This window comes from Bufo gargarizans, chromosome 4 (assembly GCF_014858855.1).
Source record: "Bufo gargarizans isolate SCDJY-AF-19 chromosome 4, ASM1485885v1, whole genome shotgun sequence".
In the NCBI taxonomy this organism is placed as follows: Eukaryota; Metazoa; Chordata; class Amphibia; order Anura; family Bufonidae; genus Bufo; species Bufo gargarizans.
In genome coordinates, this window is record NC_058083.1 from 2168711 (window position 1) to 2183366 (window position 14656).

General features: G+C 44.7%; 1 protein-coding gene across 2 annotated transcripts in view; it reads left to right on the forward strand.

Moving 5' to 3' along the window:
- LOC122934562 (putative methyltransferase DDB_G0268948) overlaps positions 1-14656 on the forward strand; it is a 99914-nt gene that overhangs the window by 73867 nt on the left and 11391 nt on the right. For both annotated transcript variants that reach the window (XM_044290132.1, XM_044290131.1), the window contains exon 4: positions 3895-3997. In XM_044290132.1, the coding sequence (XP_044146067.1) occupies positions 3895-3997 (103 nt within the window). The remainder of the gene's footprint in view (positions 1-3894; positions 3998-14656) is intronic.

Sequence of the window (14656 nt, forward strand, 5' to 3'; positions counted from 1 at the left end):
TGATGACATTGTCTTCTTTAAACTCTGCCCACTTGGTCATCCTGTCCCTCTGTGAAATCTTGCACAAGAACAGAGCAGTCAGTGGCCTGGAGCAGGGATACTTTGAAGTCTGGACATTTGTGGATATTAGCCCCCGTTTTCCCTATGCAAAGTTATAAAACTCGTACTTTTATTTCACTTGAAAGGCTTAACTTGCACTAACGTCTACTGTCTAATACTGTGTAACTGCATTTTATATGTACAGTACAGACCAAAAGTTTGGACACACCTTCTCATTCAAAGAGTTTTCTTTATTTTCATGACTACGAAAATTGTAGATTCACACTGAAGGCATCAAAACTATGAATTAACACATGTGGAATTATATACATAACAAAAAAGTGTGAAACAACTGAAAATATGTCATATTCTAGGTTCTTCAAAGTAGCCACCTTTTGCTTTGATTACACTCTTGGCATTCTCTTGATGAGCTTCAAGAGGTAGTCACCTGAAATGGTCTTCCAACAGTCTTGAAGGAGTTCCCAGAGATGCTTAGCACTTGTTGGCCCTTTTGCCTTCACTCTGCGGTCCAGCTCACCCCAAACCATCTCGATTGGGTTCAGGTCCGGTGACTGTGGAGGCCAGGTCATCTGGCGCAGCACCCCATCACTCCCCTTCATGGTCAAATAGCCCTTACACAGCCTGGAGGTGTGTTTGGGGTCATTGTCCTGTTGAAAAATAAATGATGGTCCAACTAAACGCAAACCGGATGGAATAGCATGCCGCTGCAAGATGCTGCGATAGCCATGCTGGCTCAGTATGCCTTCAATTTTGAATAAATCCCCAACAGTGTCACCAGCAAAGCACCCCCACACCATCACACCTCCTCCTCCATGCTTCACGGTGGGAACCAGGCATGTAGAGTCCATCCGTTCACCTTTTCTGCGTCGCACAAAGACACGTTGCTTGGAACCAAAGATTTCAAATTTGGACTCATCAGACCAAAGCACAGATTTCCACTGGTCTAATGTCCATTCCTTGTGTTCTTTAGCCCAAACAAGTCTCTTCTGCTTGTTGCCTGTCCTTAGCAGTGGTTTCCTAGCAGATATTCTACCATGAAGGCCTGATTCACACAGTCTCCTCTTAACAGTTGTTCTAGAGATGTGTCTGCTGCTAGAACTCTGTGTGGCATTGACCTGGTCTCTAATCTGAGCTGCTGTTAACCTGCAATTTCTGAGGCTGGTGACTCGGATGAACTTATCCTCCGCAGCAGAGGTGACTCTTGGTCTTCCTTTCCTGGGGCGGTCCGCATGTGAGCCAGTTTCTTTGTAGCGCTTGATGGTTTTTGTGACTGCACTTGGGGACACTTTCAAAGTTTTCCCAATTTTTCGGACTGACTGACCTTCATTTCTTAAAGTAATGATGGCCACTCGTTTTTCTTTACTTAGCTGCTTTTTTCTTGCCATAATACAAATTCTAACAGTCTATTCAGTAGGACTATCAGCTGTGTATCCACCTAACTTCTCCACAACGCAACTGATGGTCCCAACCCCATTTATAAGGCAAGAAATCCCACTTATTAAACCTGACAGGGCACACCTGTGAAGTGAAAACCATTTAAGGTGACTACCTCTTGAAGCTCATCAAGAGAATGCCAAGAGTGTGCAAAGCAGTAATCAAAGCAAAAGGTGGCTACTTTGAAGAACCTAGAATATGACATATTTTCAGTTGTTTCACACTTTTTTGTTATGTATATAATTCCACATGTGTTAATTCATAGTTTTGATGCCTTCAGTGTGAATCTACAATTTTCATAGTCATGAAAATAAAGAAAACTCTTTGAATGAGAAGGTGTGTCCAAACTTTTGGTCTGTACTGTATGTTGTGATATATTTCCTGTTTATTTGCACTGTATTTGCACAGCACTGTGGAAACGGTTAATGAACATTGAGAGACTTGTGGGACTTTTTAGCTAATAATCAGAAGTTGGTAATTTTCCATAGATGCCATAAGGTTTAAGGCTACTTTCACACTAGCGTTTGATCGGATCCGCTCATATTAATTCAGACGGTGGCTCCGTTCAGAACGGATCCGTCTGCATTAGAACTTAGAAAATTTTTCTAAGTGTGAAAGTAGCCTGAGCGGATCCTTTCCGACTTTACATTGAAAGTCAATGGGGGACGGATCCGCTTGAAGATTGAGTCATATGGTGTCATCTTCAAGCGGATCCGTCCCCATTGACTTATATTGTAAGTCGGAACGGATCCGCTCGCCTCCGCACGGCCAGGCGGACACCCGAACGCTGCTTGCAGCGTTCAGGTGACCACTCACTGAGCGGAGCGGAGGCTGAGCGCTGGCAGGCGGATGCATTCTCAGTGGATCCGCCTCCACTGAGAATGCATTAGGGCCAGACGGCTGCGTTCAGGGCCGCTCGTGAGCCCCTTCAAACGGAGCTCACGAGCGGACACCTGAACGCAGGTGTGAAAGGAGCCTAAAGAAGAGCATGTTTTGGGTGGAAAAAGCCAGACTTTGTTTACCACCAAAACCAGACGGACTGACCTTGTGACTGTCTGGTTTAGCTCTGTTATGTCTGGAAAAACTGCTGTGTCATTGAGTATTCACAAAGCTCTAATGTAAGTCTAAGAGAGACGGGAGTTGTAACTTTGCATCTGTTTCTGCTGAGTTACTCCACTCCATTCCTCCCACTAGACGTTTCCAGTCTAGTTAAAAATGGTATATAAGGAGAGTCAGAGCCCCCTAGTGTGCTGTAGTTAGGGAACAGTGCATGGAGGGAGAAGACTCTGCCAGACTACTGAGTGACCAGATGAAGACGCTGAGATGGCAAGACCTGCCCTGTGACCAAGGAGCCACCCGTACTACTAAGCTACAGATCGTAGGCCTCCAGCCTTTGACCAGGGTACCAGCCTTCTGATAAAGGGATAGCTAGCTCAGACCTTACCTCAGCATCAAACCCTTCTTCTGCCAGGGAGGAAACTGGAGAAGCCAGCCCAATGCCTCGCCTGTATTGTTTATACCTGAATTCCCCCAGTAATAATGCACACTGGTTTACTGCAGACCCTGACTCTCTGGACGTATTTCCCATATGGGTGCACCACGCCTTACCATCCCTTCCAGAGAGCAGCAACACTTGATAACAGCTCGATGGTGTCCAGGGGACCCAGCGTAGTTTTGGGGTCACCCCAAACCCGGCCACTGCACCTACGCACTCCTTTTCCTGCACTGGGCATTTGACTCAATGAAGCTACAGCACATGTCCCGAGTGCCTCTGGTCTGCATAGACTTCACAGTGCTCAGCACATGCGATGTAGCTTCACTGAGAGAGATGCCCAGCAGAGGGAAGGGAGTGCAGAAGCGCAGGGACAAGGTGACCAGGGGGGTAGAGTTTAAAGATGATCAAAATGTCATAGAGTAAAGGAGTGGACTGGAAGGTACTGGGCACAAGTGAAGAAGTGGGTTTGGGCTCTTACAGGAGGCGGTCTTGGGCTCATGGAAAAGTTGAGCGAACCCCACTGGGCACCTTGAGGCTCATTAGTATAAAGTAAAAACTTTATTTTCAGGCATTTAGCTACATGGATTACCTGCACAAAGGTATAATTTGAATGATGCTTGGCTTTAGTTATATGCAGCCAAAGTAGCTGACAGGTTTCTTGTAAACATATTGGTTCACGTATAATCTGATTGGAGAGGGGAAGCGTGGAGATGGCTTCCAACTTTACATTTTTTACTACAATTTTCTTCTGGCTCTACTCGCCCAGGCAGCCTACATAAAAGCACTGACAGTCAAAGTCTACTGCTATCCCAGACATCCAGAATATTGTAATATCTCATCACTATCACTTCTACTACTACTACTACCACTGTTCTGTTGTTTAAATAGACTTGTCATCTCTACAGAGCCTTGCCAGCTGAGGAGGTGCCAGTAGATGATGCCTCTGTCGATCTAATTACTGCATGTGCCGCTGTCCATTGGTTCGACATTGCAAAGTTTATGAAAGAGGTAAATGAAAATTTTATGTGGTGAAGATAAGTGAGTCGTTGATTTCTCTATAGCTTGTATATAAGGAAATTATAGCTTGTATATTTTTCTGCATTGTACTGTACGGCGGTAAGTCTGTCACAGAAGGACAAGCCTGGCAAATTTGGACTGTTCTGGTTTTAAAGTGGGTGGTGCTTATGAAATACTCACCCATAAGTGGGCATTACTGGGTAGGATTTGGGAGTTCCTTGGGGTGAGGGCGCAGTGGTTTTCTTAACAAAATACTCACCATCTGTTGGATTTCTGTCCTTTGACAAAAGCTAGACATGTGCAATGCCTTCATAAGGTAATCTAGTATTTTTTGCTGCTGATTGGGCTAAATCATAGCAAAAAAGGCGATACTAAAGTAACTTGTGAATGCATCCTCAGTGTCTGTCAGAGCTGAAATCAAAGAAACGCTGCACTGAGGAGAGACGGGGCTAGTCCTTCTCAGTGATGATTGGTTGCTCTGCCGAGCACTCGTTATTATGGGAAGTAAGGGCTCCGCTATCATCCCTATGAGGAGGTGATCAACCACTTTCCTGTGTGCTGTAGTTACATCTTAGCCTGGGATCTCATAGCAAAATACACACGAGGTATGGCTTAGTTACTTTTTCCTTGGAGACTAAGAAGGGGCTTAGAGAAGACCCAACATGGAGCTAGAGGAATGACCATTTCCATTCAACATTACTATGCATGGCCTAGCCTATGAACATATTGGATGTAAGGCCTTAAAGCTCCCGCTATTAGATAAAATTCAGCTTTTTGGGTTGGTTCCACAAGTGTTGCGTATCGAATGCCCAATATGTGCTTGAACCAGACCTTAGATGGTATAAAAATGGCATCCAGTTTGATGATAGGGAGCTATTTATGCATTTCCTAACACCAATAGTATGTGAGTTGGAAGTCCAGTAATAGTATGGGTAGGTATTCGTCAGATTTGTGAAAAAAAATTACAGCTGTGGAGACTATACATATCCCAGGGCTCATGTCCAACTCTTCAGTAGCTACAAATGCAGATAAAAAAATTTGAAATATTCTTTGGAACCAAGCAGCACAGCACAGGCAGGATGTAACAGAGGCCAGACCACAACAGGCCTAGAAGCCTTCAGAAGTCTGCCGGCAGCCATGACAATTACTCGGCAACCCGCAACATTGTGCCAGTCTAAGGACAGACGGTGCTTTCTGGCTAAATGCTCAGATAAAATGGTCACTATTTAAGGCGGCATCTGAGGAGTAAAACTGTTGGGATCAGAGTTATCTCTGATCCCAGCAGTGAGAGCCAGTTTATAGTACAGCTGGCACCCACAAGCGATGCCATGGACCCCGTTCCTGAGCCTGTGCTATAACTCTGACATGCTGTTAAGACAGAGAACATTAACTCTCTGTGTTCTGTGCCATAATAGTATGTTGCAGAGTGCAAAGGGCAGTAGATGCCAGTTCTGTGTTTGTACAATTGCAGTAAATTTATTGTATTTAATTGGATCTGTCAGAAGGAAGGAAAAATAAGACTCACAACGGATTCTTTCTGTGTTGAAGCTGTAAGGCCTGTATGGTCCCATCAGAATTGGCTTATGATTTGGTAGCCAAAAGCAGGAGTGGGTACAAAACACAGAAGACATGCAAATATGCTCCACAGACAGGATCTGTTTTTTGGGGGTTATTGTTCTGACGGATCAGAGGAAGGGCAAATTAATCAGTGACGTCAACACAAACTTACTGCTGACACCCTCTCCACTCTGTCGGGGAGAAATACTTGTATAAGCATTTAATAAAATTTAATTTATTTGGTCAGTTTTGGCCCCGCGACTGCCCAAATAAGTCATGTGTGTGATTTTGAAAAATTTGCTCCTCTCTAGTCAACACCCTTGTAATCCTCTCCCTTTTCCTACATCTTCTGGGGTACCGGCTACAGATTCCTCTTAGAGATTTTTGAAGATTTGGCGTGATGCCAAGGTCTGCATCAACAAAGCGGTGACCCGCATTAAAACTAATGCAGACAAGAGAAGAAAAAAAAAACCCTCAGTTCTCATATGGAGATGAGGTATGGCTCTCCTCCAAAAACATCCGCTTAAGGGTTCCCAGTTTAAAGTTTGCTCCTAGGTTCCTTGGACCCTTTAAAGTATTAAGGAGGATCAACAAAGTGACATATAAGTTACGGCTGCGTATTCCCAATGCCTTCCAGTAGTCCTTAATCGCTTCTCCACGACTCCTTCTACTCCAACTCTGGTATCTGAAGATTCTGACGAGACATTTGAGGTCAAAGACATCCTGGATGTCTAGAAGCGTGGCAATAAGACCTACTATCTGGTGGACTGGAAGGGCTTTGGTCCTGAGGAGAGGTCTTGGGAGCCGGAGGAGAACATTCTTGCTCCGGACTTGGACTCAAGAAGAGGGGGCGGGTAAGGGTGGGGGAACTGTAACAGCGACTGCTGTGCGCAGCTGTTCCCCCTGCTTATCCCCGCGGTCCCGGGCGCCGTGCTCAGCTGTGATCTGTGGCCAGAGCTTCCCCTTCACCGCTGCATCTCTGGGTTCTGTTTGTGTAGATATTATGGTTTTGAGTAACCGCTCCACTGTTTCATTTCACTCCTGACCACAGCATGCTTGCTGCTGGCTTTTTGCAGCACTTCCTTTTAAAGGGGTATTCCCATCTTCACTTTTCATACATGCCTTTTGTTGTGCGCGACGTCCACTTCCTGGATTCAACTGGGCTTGAGTGACGTCTTATCCCGGCCGGGCCGCTCTTGCGCAGAAGACTGACTTTTTTCTCCCAGCCGGGCCGCGCAATGTCCTGAACGTGCACGCCGCCGCGCATGCGCCATGTTGACTTATTCCTGTGTAGTACAGAGCCAGCGTGCGCGTTCGCGGCTCTGTACTATACTGGCCAGGAATGAAGTCATCATGGCACATGCGCGGCGGCGTGTGCGTTCAGGACATTGCGCCGGCCGGGAGAAAATCTTCAGTCTTCTGTGCAAGAGCGGCCCGGCCGGGATTCGACAGGAGAGGTGGCCGTAACCAGGGGAGACGAGAGACCACAATCGGGTAAGAGGGGACTTATTTTCTCAAAAAGGGTGGGAATTGGGTAATTAAATGTATTTACAAAAATGATCACTGTCAAATCATTAACAGATTTAACGGTGATCATTGTGATGGGATACCCCTTTAACCACCTTAAGACCGCCTAACGCACGGATGCGTCCTGGAGGCGGTCGATTCATTCCTCCTTGACGCATCCGTGCGTCATCTCGCGAGAGGCGAGATTTCCTGTGAACGCGCGCACACAGGCGCGCGCGTTCACAGGATCGGCCAGTAAGCGAGTGGATCTACAGCCTGCCAGCGGCGATCGTTCGCTGGCAGGCTGTAGATGCGATTTTTTTATTTTTTTTTAAACCCCTAACAGGTATATTAGACGCTGTTTTGATAACAGCGTCTAATATACCTGCTACCTGGTCCTCTGGTGGTCCCTTTTGCTTGGATCGACCACCAGAGGACACAGGTAGCTCTGTAAAGTAGCACCAAACACCATTACACTACACCCCCCCTGTCACTTATTAACCCCTTATGAACCCCTGATCACCCCATATAGACCCCCCTGTCATTGATCACCCCCCTGTAAGGCTCCTTTCAGATGTCCGTATGTGTTTTACGGATCCACGCATCCATGGATCGGATCCGCAAAACACATACGGACGTCTGAATGGAGCCTTACAGGGGGGTGATCAATGACAGGGGGGTGATCACCCATATAGACTCCCTGATCACCCCCCTGTCATTGATCACCCCCCCTGTAAGGCTCCATTCAGACGTCCGTATGTGTTTTACGGATCCACGCATCCATGGATCGGATCCGCAAAACACATACGGACGTCTGAATGGAGCCTTACAGGGGGGTGATCACCCCATATAGACTCCCTGATCACCCCCCTGTCATTGATCACCCCCCTGTAAGGCTCCATTCAGACATTTTTTTGGCACAAGTTAGCGGAAATGGATTTTTTATTTTTGTTTTTTGTTTTTTCTTAGAAAGTCTCATATTCCACTAACTTGTGTCAAAAAATTAAATCTCACATGAGCTCACCATACCCCTTACGGAATCCAAATGCATAAATTTTTTTAGACATTTATATTCCAGACTTCTTCTCACGCTTTACTGCCAGGGCAGTATAAATACCCCACATGTGACCCCATTTCAGAAAGAAGACACCCCAAGGCATTCGGTGAGGGGCATATTGAGTCCATGAAAGATAAAAAATTTTGTCCCAAGTTAGCGGAAAGGGAGACTTTGTGAGAAAAAACTAAAAAAATCAATTTCCGCTAACTTGTGCCAAAAAAAATAAAAATTCTATGAACTCGCCATGCCCCTCATTGAATACCTTGGGGTGTCTTCTTTCCAAAATGGGGTCACATGTGGGGTATTTATACGGCCCTGGCTTTTTAGGGGGCCTAAAGCGTGAGAAGAAGTCTGGGATCCAAATGTCTAAAAATGCCCTCCTAAAAGGAATTTGGGCCCCTTTGCGCATCTAGGCTGCAAAAAAGTGTCACACATGTGGTATCACCGTACTCAGGAGAAGTTGGGCAATGTGTTTTGGGGTGATATTTTACATATACCCATGCTGGGTGAGAGAAATATCTTGGTCAAATGCCAACTTTGTATAAAAAAATTGAAAAAGTTGTCTTTTGCCAAGATATTTCTCTCACCCAGCATGGGTATATGTAAAAAGACACCCCAAAACACATTCCCCAACTTCTCCTGAGTACGGCGATACCACATGTGTGACACTTTTTTGCAGCCTAGGCGGGCAAATGGGCCCACATTCCAAAGAGCACCTTTCGGATTTCACAGGGCATTTTATACAGATTTTGATTTCAAACTACTTCTCACGCATTTGGGCCTCTAAAATGCCAGGGCAGTATAACTACCCCACAAGTGACCCCATTTTGGAAAGAAGACACCCGTGAGGGGCATGGCGAGTTCCTAGAACTTTTTATTTTTTTTCCCTTACAAAGTCTCATATTCCACTAACTTGTGGCAAAAAATAAAAACTTCCATGAACTCACTATGCCCATCACGAAATACCTTGGGGTGTCTTCTTTCCAAAATGGGGTCACTTGTGGGGTAGTTATACTGCCCTGGCGTTTTAGGGGCCCAAATGCGTGAGAAGTAGTTTGAAATCAAAATCTGTAAAAAATGGCCGGTGAAATCCAAAAGGTGCTCTTTGGAATGTGGGCCCCTTTGCCCACCTAGGCCAGCAAAAAAGTGTCACACATGTGGTATCGCCGTACTCAGGAGAAGTTGGGGAATATGTTTTGGGGTGTCATTTTACATATACCCATGCTGGGTGAGAGAAATATCTCGGCAAAAGACAACTTTTCCCATTTTATTTTTTTATACAAAGTTGGCATTTGACCAAGATATTTATCTCACCCAGCATGGGTATATGTAAAATGACACCCCAAAACACATTCCCCAACTTCTCCTGAGTACAGCGATACCGCATGTGTGATACTTTTTTGCAGCCTAGATGGGCAAAGGGGCACACATTCCAAAGAGCACCTTTCGGATTTCACCAGCCATTTTTTACAGATTTTGACTTCAAACTACTTTGCATGCATTTTGGCCCCTAAAATGCCAGGGCAGTATAACTACCCCACAAGTCACCCCATTTTGGAAAGAAGACACCCCAAGGTATTTCATGATGGGCATAGTGAGTTCATGGAAGTTTTTATTTTTTTGTCACAAGTTAGTGGAATATGAGACTTTGTAAGGAAAAAAAAAATAAAGAAATTCATCATTTTCCGTTAACTTGGGACAAAAAATAAAAAGTTCTATGAACTCACTATGCCCATCAGCGAATACCTTAGGGTGTCTACTCTCCGAAATGGGGTTATTTGTGGGGTTTTTCTACTGTCTGGGCATTGTAGAACCTCAGGAAACATGACAGGTGCTCAGAAAGTCAGAGCTGCTTCAAAAAGCGGAAATTCAAATTTTTGTACCATAGTTTGTAAACGCTATAACTTTTACCCAAACCATTTTTTTTTTATCAAAGACATGTAGAACAATAAATTTAGAGAAAAATTTATATATAGATGTCGTTTTTTTTAGAAAAATGTTACAACTGAAAGTGAAAAATGTCATTTGTTTGCAAAAATTTCGTTAAATTTCAATTTAATAACAAAAAAAGTAAAAATGTCAGCAGCAATGAAATACCACCAAATGAAAGCTCTATTAGTGAGAAGAAAAGGAGGTAAAATTCATTTGGGTGGTAAGTTGCATGACCGAGCGATAAACGGTGAAAGGAGTGTAGTGCCGAAGTGTAAAGTGGCCTGGTCATTAAGGGTGTTTCAGCTAGGGGGGCTGAAGTGGTTAAGGGCAGGCGCGCATCACTTCCTTGGTTTTATGGGTTTGGTCATGTGACCTTGCTGACCAATCCCAGCCCTCATGCACATATATAAATGGCTCAGCCCCCTTCCCTGATGCCTCAGTGTCATGGTCCTTGTGTTTGCTAAAGTTCTTGATACTCACGTGTGTTCCTGACTTGTACTTTGTTCCTGGATTCTGCTAACCATCTGATCCCTGCCTGCCTGCCTTAACTCTCCTGTTTATGATCTGGATTGCCTGACCTGTATTTGTGCCGCCTGCCCTGACCTTTTGCCTGTCGGACTACGCCCCTGCCTCATCCTTTGGTCCTGCACTGTTGCTCCTGGTGATGACCCTGCCCGACTACGTTCGTACTTCTGGTACCTACTTGGGTACCTCCTAGACCAGCTGCCACTGACTCGGGGATTTCTCTGCAGTAGCGACTGGCAACTACCCTAATGGCTCAAGTCTATCCTCACCATCTGAAGCTGTAGTGAAAACCAGGTAGTTGCTTAGACACGCCCCTCCAGAATATAGCCAGTCAGTGGCACAGTGGGTTCACACCCGCTGGTTTGTGACAGTCACCAGTAAAGACCCTTTTCCCTCAGGGCTCTGCATCCTCAGCCAAAATGAGTTGTATCCAAGCCATTAGCCCAGTTCTCTACAAGCCATTGGCCAAACATTCTTTGGGTCAGATGTGATGTGACAATGAAAGAAGCATTACTTATCTGTATATTCTACTCTAGGCCAGGGGGTGCAGTGGTCATTTGGGTATATGGGCATGTCACTGCTGCAACCAAGTAACTGGTGGGGAGGGACAGAGCTGAGGAACTGGAATGGTGGGGGAATAAATGGGTAAGCAATGCTTCTTGTATTTATTTATTTTTATTACATTTCCCCCCTCCCCCCACCTGCAATTCTTTTTCCCGTGTGAACAACTCCTAAATTCTGATCGTAGTATACATTTGCATCCAGGAAGTGTTTAATTTATGATATACAGTGGAAATGTGATTTTATTTATTTTGTATTTATTTTTTGTCTTGGTTTCAAACTGATTTAAATGTCTGGATTATCCTTTTACGATTATGAAATGCACCCATTGTACTCTAATAACAATGGACATGTACAATCTGCATGTCAGTTGTTGATACTTTTGTAACTGACTACATCAAGAACCTTTCTTTTTTTCACCCTGATTAAAAAAATATAAATACAGTAGGGTGCTGTGTAAAATGAAAACAGAATGCGATAATTAGAAAATTTCATAGACCCCTATTTTATTCAGAATAGATGGTACACATATCAAATGCTGAAAGCGAGACATTTTACCATTAGAAGACAACATTTAACTCATTTAAAACTTGGTGGAAGCAATGTATGTATCTCAAGGAAAGTTGGAACGGGGCAAGAAAAGATTGGAAAGATAAGTAGTACTAATAAGAAACAGCTGGAGGAGCAATTAACTACTAAGTCACATGACTGGGTATAAACCGCGCATAAGGCTACTTTCACACTGGCGTTTTGGCTTTCCGTTTGTGAGATCCGTTCAGGGCTCTTACAAGCGTCCAAAACTGATCAGTTTTGCCCTAATGCATTCTGAATGGAAAAGGATCCGCTCAGAATGCCTCAGTTCAGTCTCAATTCCGCTTTGGAGGCGGACATCAAAACGCTGCTTGCAGCGTTTTAGTGTCAGTCTGACGAAACTGAGCCAAACGGATTCGTTCTGACACACAATGTAAGTCAATGGGGACGGATCCGTTTTCTATGACACAATCTGGCACATGTGAAAGATAATACAAACGGATCCGTTCTGAGCGGATGCAGACGTTTGTATTATCTGAATGGATCCGTCTGTGCAGATCCAGGACTGATCCGCACCAAATGCGAGTGTGAAAGTAGCCTTAGAGAGGCAGAGTCCCTCAGAAGCAAAGATGGGCAAAATGTGTTCTTTAGCCCAAACAAGTCTCTTCTGCTTGTTGCCTGTCCTTAGCAGTGGTTTCCTAGCAGATATTCTACCATGAAGGCCTGATTCACACAGTCTCCTCTTAACAGTTGTTCTAGAGATGTGTCTGCTGCTAGAACTCTGTGTGGCATTGACCTGGTCTCTAATCTGAGCTGCTGTTAACCTGCGATTTCTGAGGCTGGTGACTCGGATGAACTTATCCTCCGCAGCAGAGGTGACTCTTGGTCTTTCTTTCCTGGGGTGGTCTGCATGTGAGACAGTTTCTTTGTAGCGCTTGATGGTTTTTGTGACTGCACTTGGGGACACTTTCAAAGTTTTCCCAATTTTTCGGACTGACTGACCTTCATTTCTTAAAGTAATGATGGCCACTCGTTTTTCTTTACTTAGCTGCTTTTTTCTTGCCATAATACAAATTCTAACAGTCTATTCAGTAGGACTATCAGCTGTGTATCCACCTGACTTCTCCACAACGCAACTGATGGTCCCAACCCCATTTATAAGGCAAGAAATCCCACTTATTAAACCTGACGGGGCACACCTGTGAAGTGAAAACCATTTCAGGTGACTACCTCTTGAAGCTCATCAAGAGAATGTCAAGAGTGTGCAAAGCAGTAATCAAAGCAAAAGGTGGCTACTTTGAAGAACCTAGAATATGACATGTTTTCAGTTGTTTCACACTTTTTTGTTATGTATATAATTCCACATGTGTTAATTCATAGTTTTGATGCCTTCAGTGTGAATCTACAATTTTCATAGTCATGAAAATAAAGAAAACTCTTTAAATGAGAAGGTGTGTCCAAACTTTTGGTCTGTACTGTAAATTGTAATAGGTAATAATAAATGTAATTATATGTTTTTGAAAAACGGCACTTATTAATTTTATTGAGCAGCTAGGAGTTATAGCAGGCTGAGTTATCTCAGTGAGCTTCCCCTGTTGACATTTTTGCAATTTCCGAAAAAAATTTCAACATAAAAACGTGAAGACTTTGTATATCCCACCATCTACAGTACATAATATCAAAATATTCTGAGAATCTGGATAAATCCACGTGGCAAGGGAGAAGACCCACGGTTAGTATTAAATGCTCGTGATTTAGGTGCCACTGCAATAAAAAAAGGCATGATTCTGTACTGAAAATCACTACGTTGGCTCAGGAACACTCGCAGAAATCGCTTCGTGGGCTCAGGAACACTCGCAGAAATCGCTACGTGGGCTCAGGAACACTCGCAGAAATCGCTACGTGGGCTCAGGAACACTCGCAGAAATCGCTACGTGGGCTCAGGAACACTCGCAGAAATCGCTACGTGGGCTCAGGAACACTCGCAGAAATCGCTACGTGGGCTCAGGAACACTCGCAGAAATCGCTACGTGGGCTCAGGAACACTCGCAGAAATCGCTACGTGGGCTCAGGAACACTCGCAGAAATCGCTACGTGGGCTCAGGAACACTCGCAGAAATCGCTGCATGGACATTGCAGAAATCATTGTCTGCGAACACAGTTTGCCATGCAATCCACAAATGTTACAAGTTAAAGCTGTATCATGCAAAGAAGCCATATGTCAACACCATCTAGAAATGCTGCCGTCTTCTCTGTGCCAAAGCTCATTTAAAATGGAAAATGCTTCTGTGGTCAGATGAATCAAAGTTTGAAATTACTGGATGCAGTGTTCTGCAGACTCAAGTGGAGAGGGACGGTCCAGCTTGCAATCAGCACACAGGTCAAACTCCTACAAATCTTACAGGCAGGGACATGGCTATAGAGGGTGCAGAGGTAGCAGTTGCTACTAGGCCCAGGAGCCTGAGGGGGCCCAAAGACCCTTGTGCCACATAAGAAGACACCAGTATTATAGAAAGTACTTGTTGGTTAAGTTACACCTCTCTGGCTTTACGGAAGGGGTTAGGTCAAGAATTTGGCATGGGGGGAGGGATGCCGTTTAAATTTTTGCCTCAGCCAGCATGAATGTGCTCCCCTGCCCCTAGCCACAAAGCACTGAGGAAAGGGAGGCCCAAGCTGAACTCTTGCACCTGGGCCCATGAGCCTTTAGCTACGCCCCTGCTTACAGGGACAACATCTCTTACAGGGAAGGCCTTGCATATTTTAGCGAGACAATGCTTAACCACATACTGTATCCATCACAACAGCATGGCTACGCCAAAGAAGAGTCCAAGTGTTGAACTGGCCGCCTGCAGTCCAGACCCTTCACCAATAGAAAACGCCTCCTAAAATGAAAAATCCAGCAAAGACCCAGAACTGTTGAGCAGCTAGAATCCTACTTCAGACAAGAATGGGACAATGTTCCTCTCCCTAAACTCCAGCAA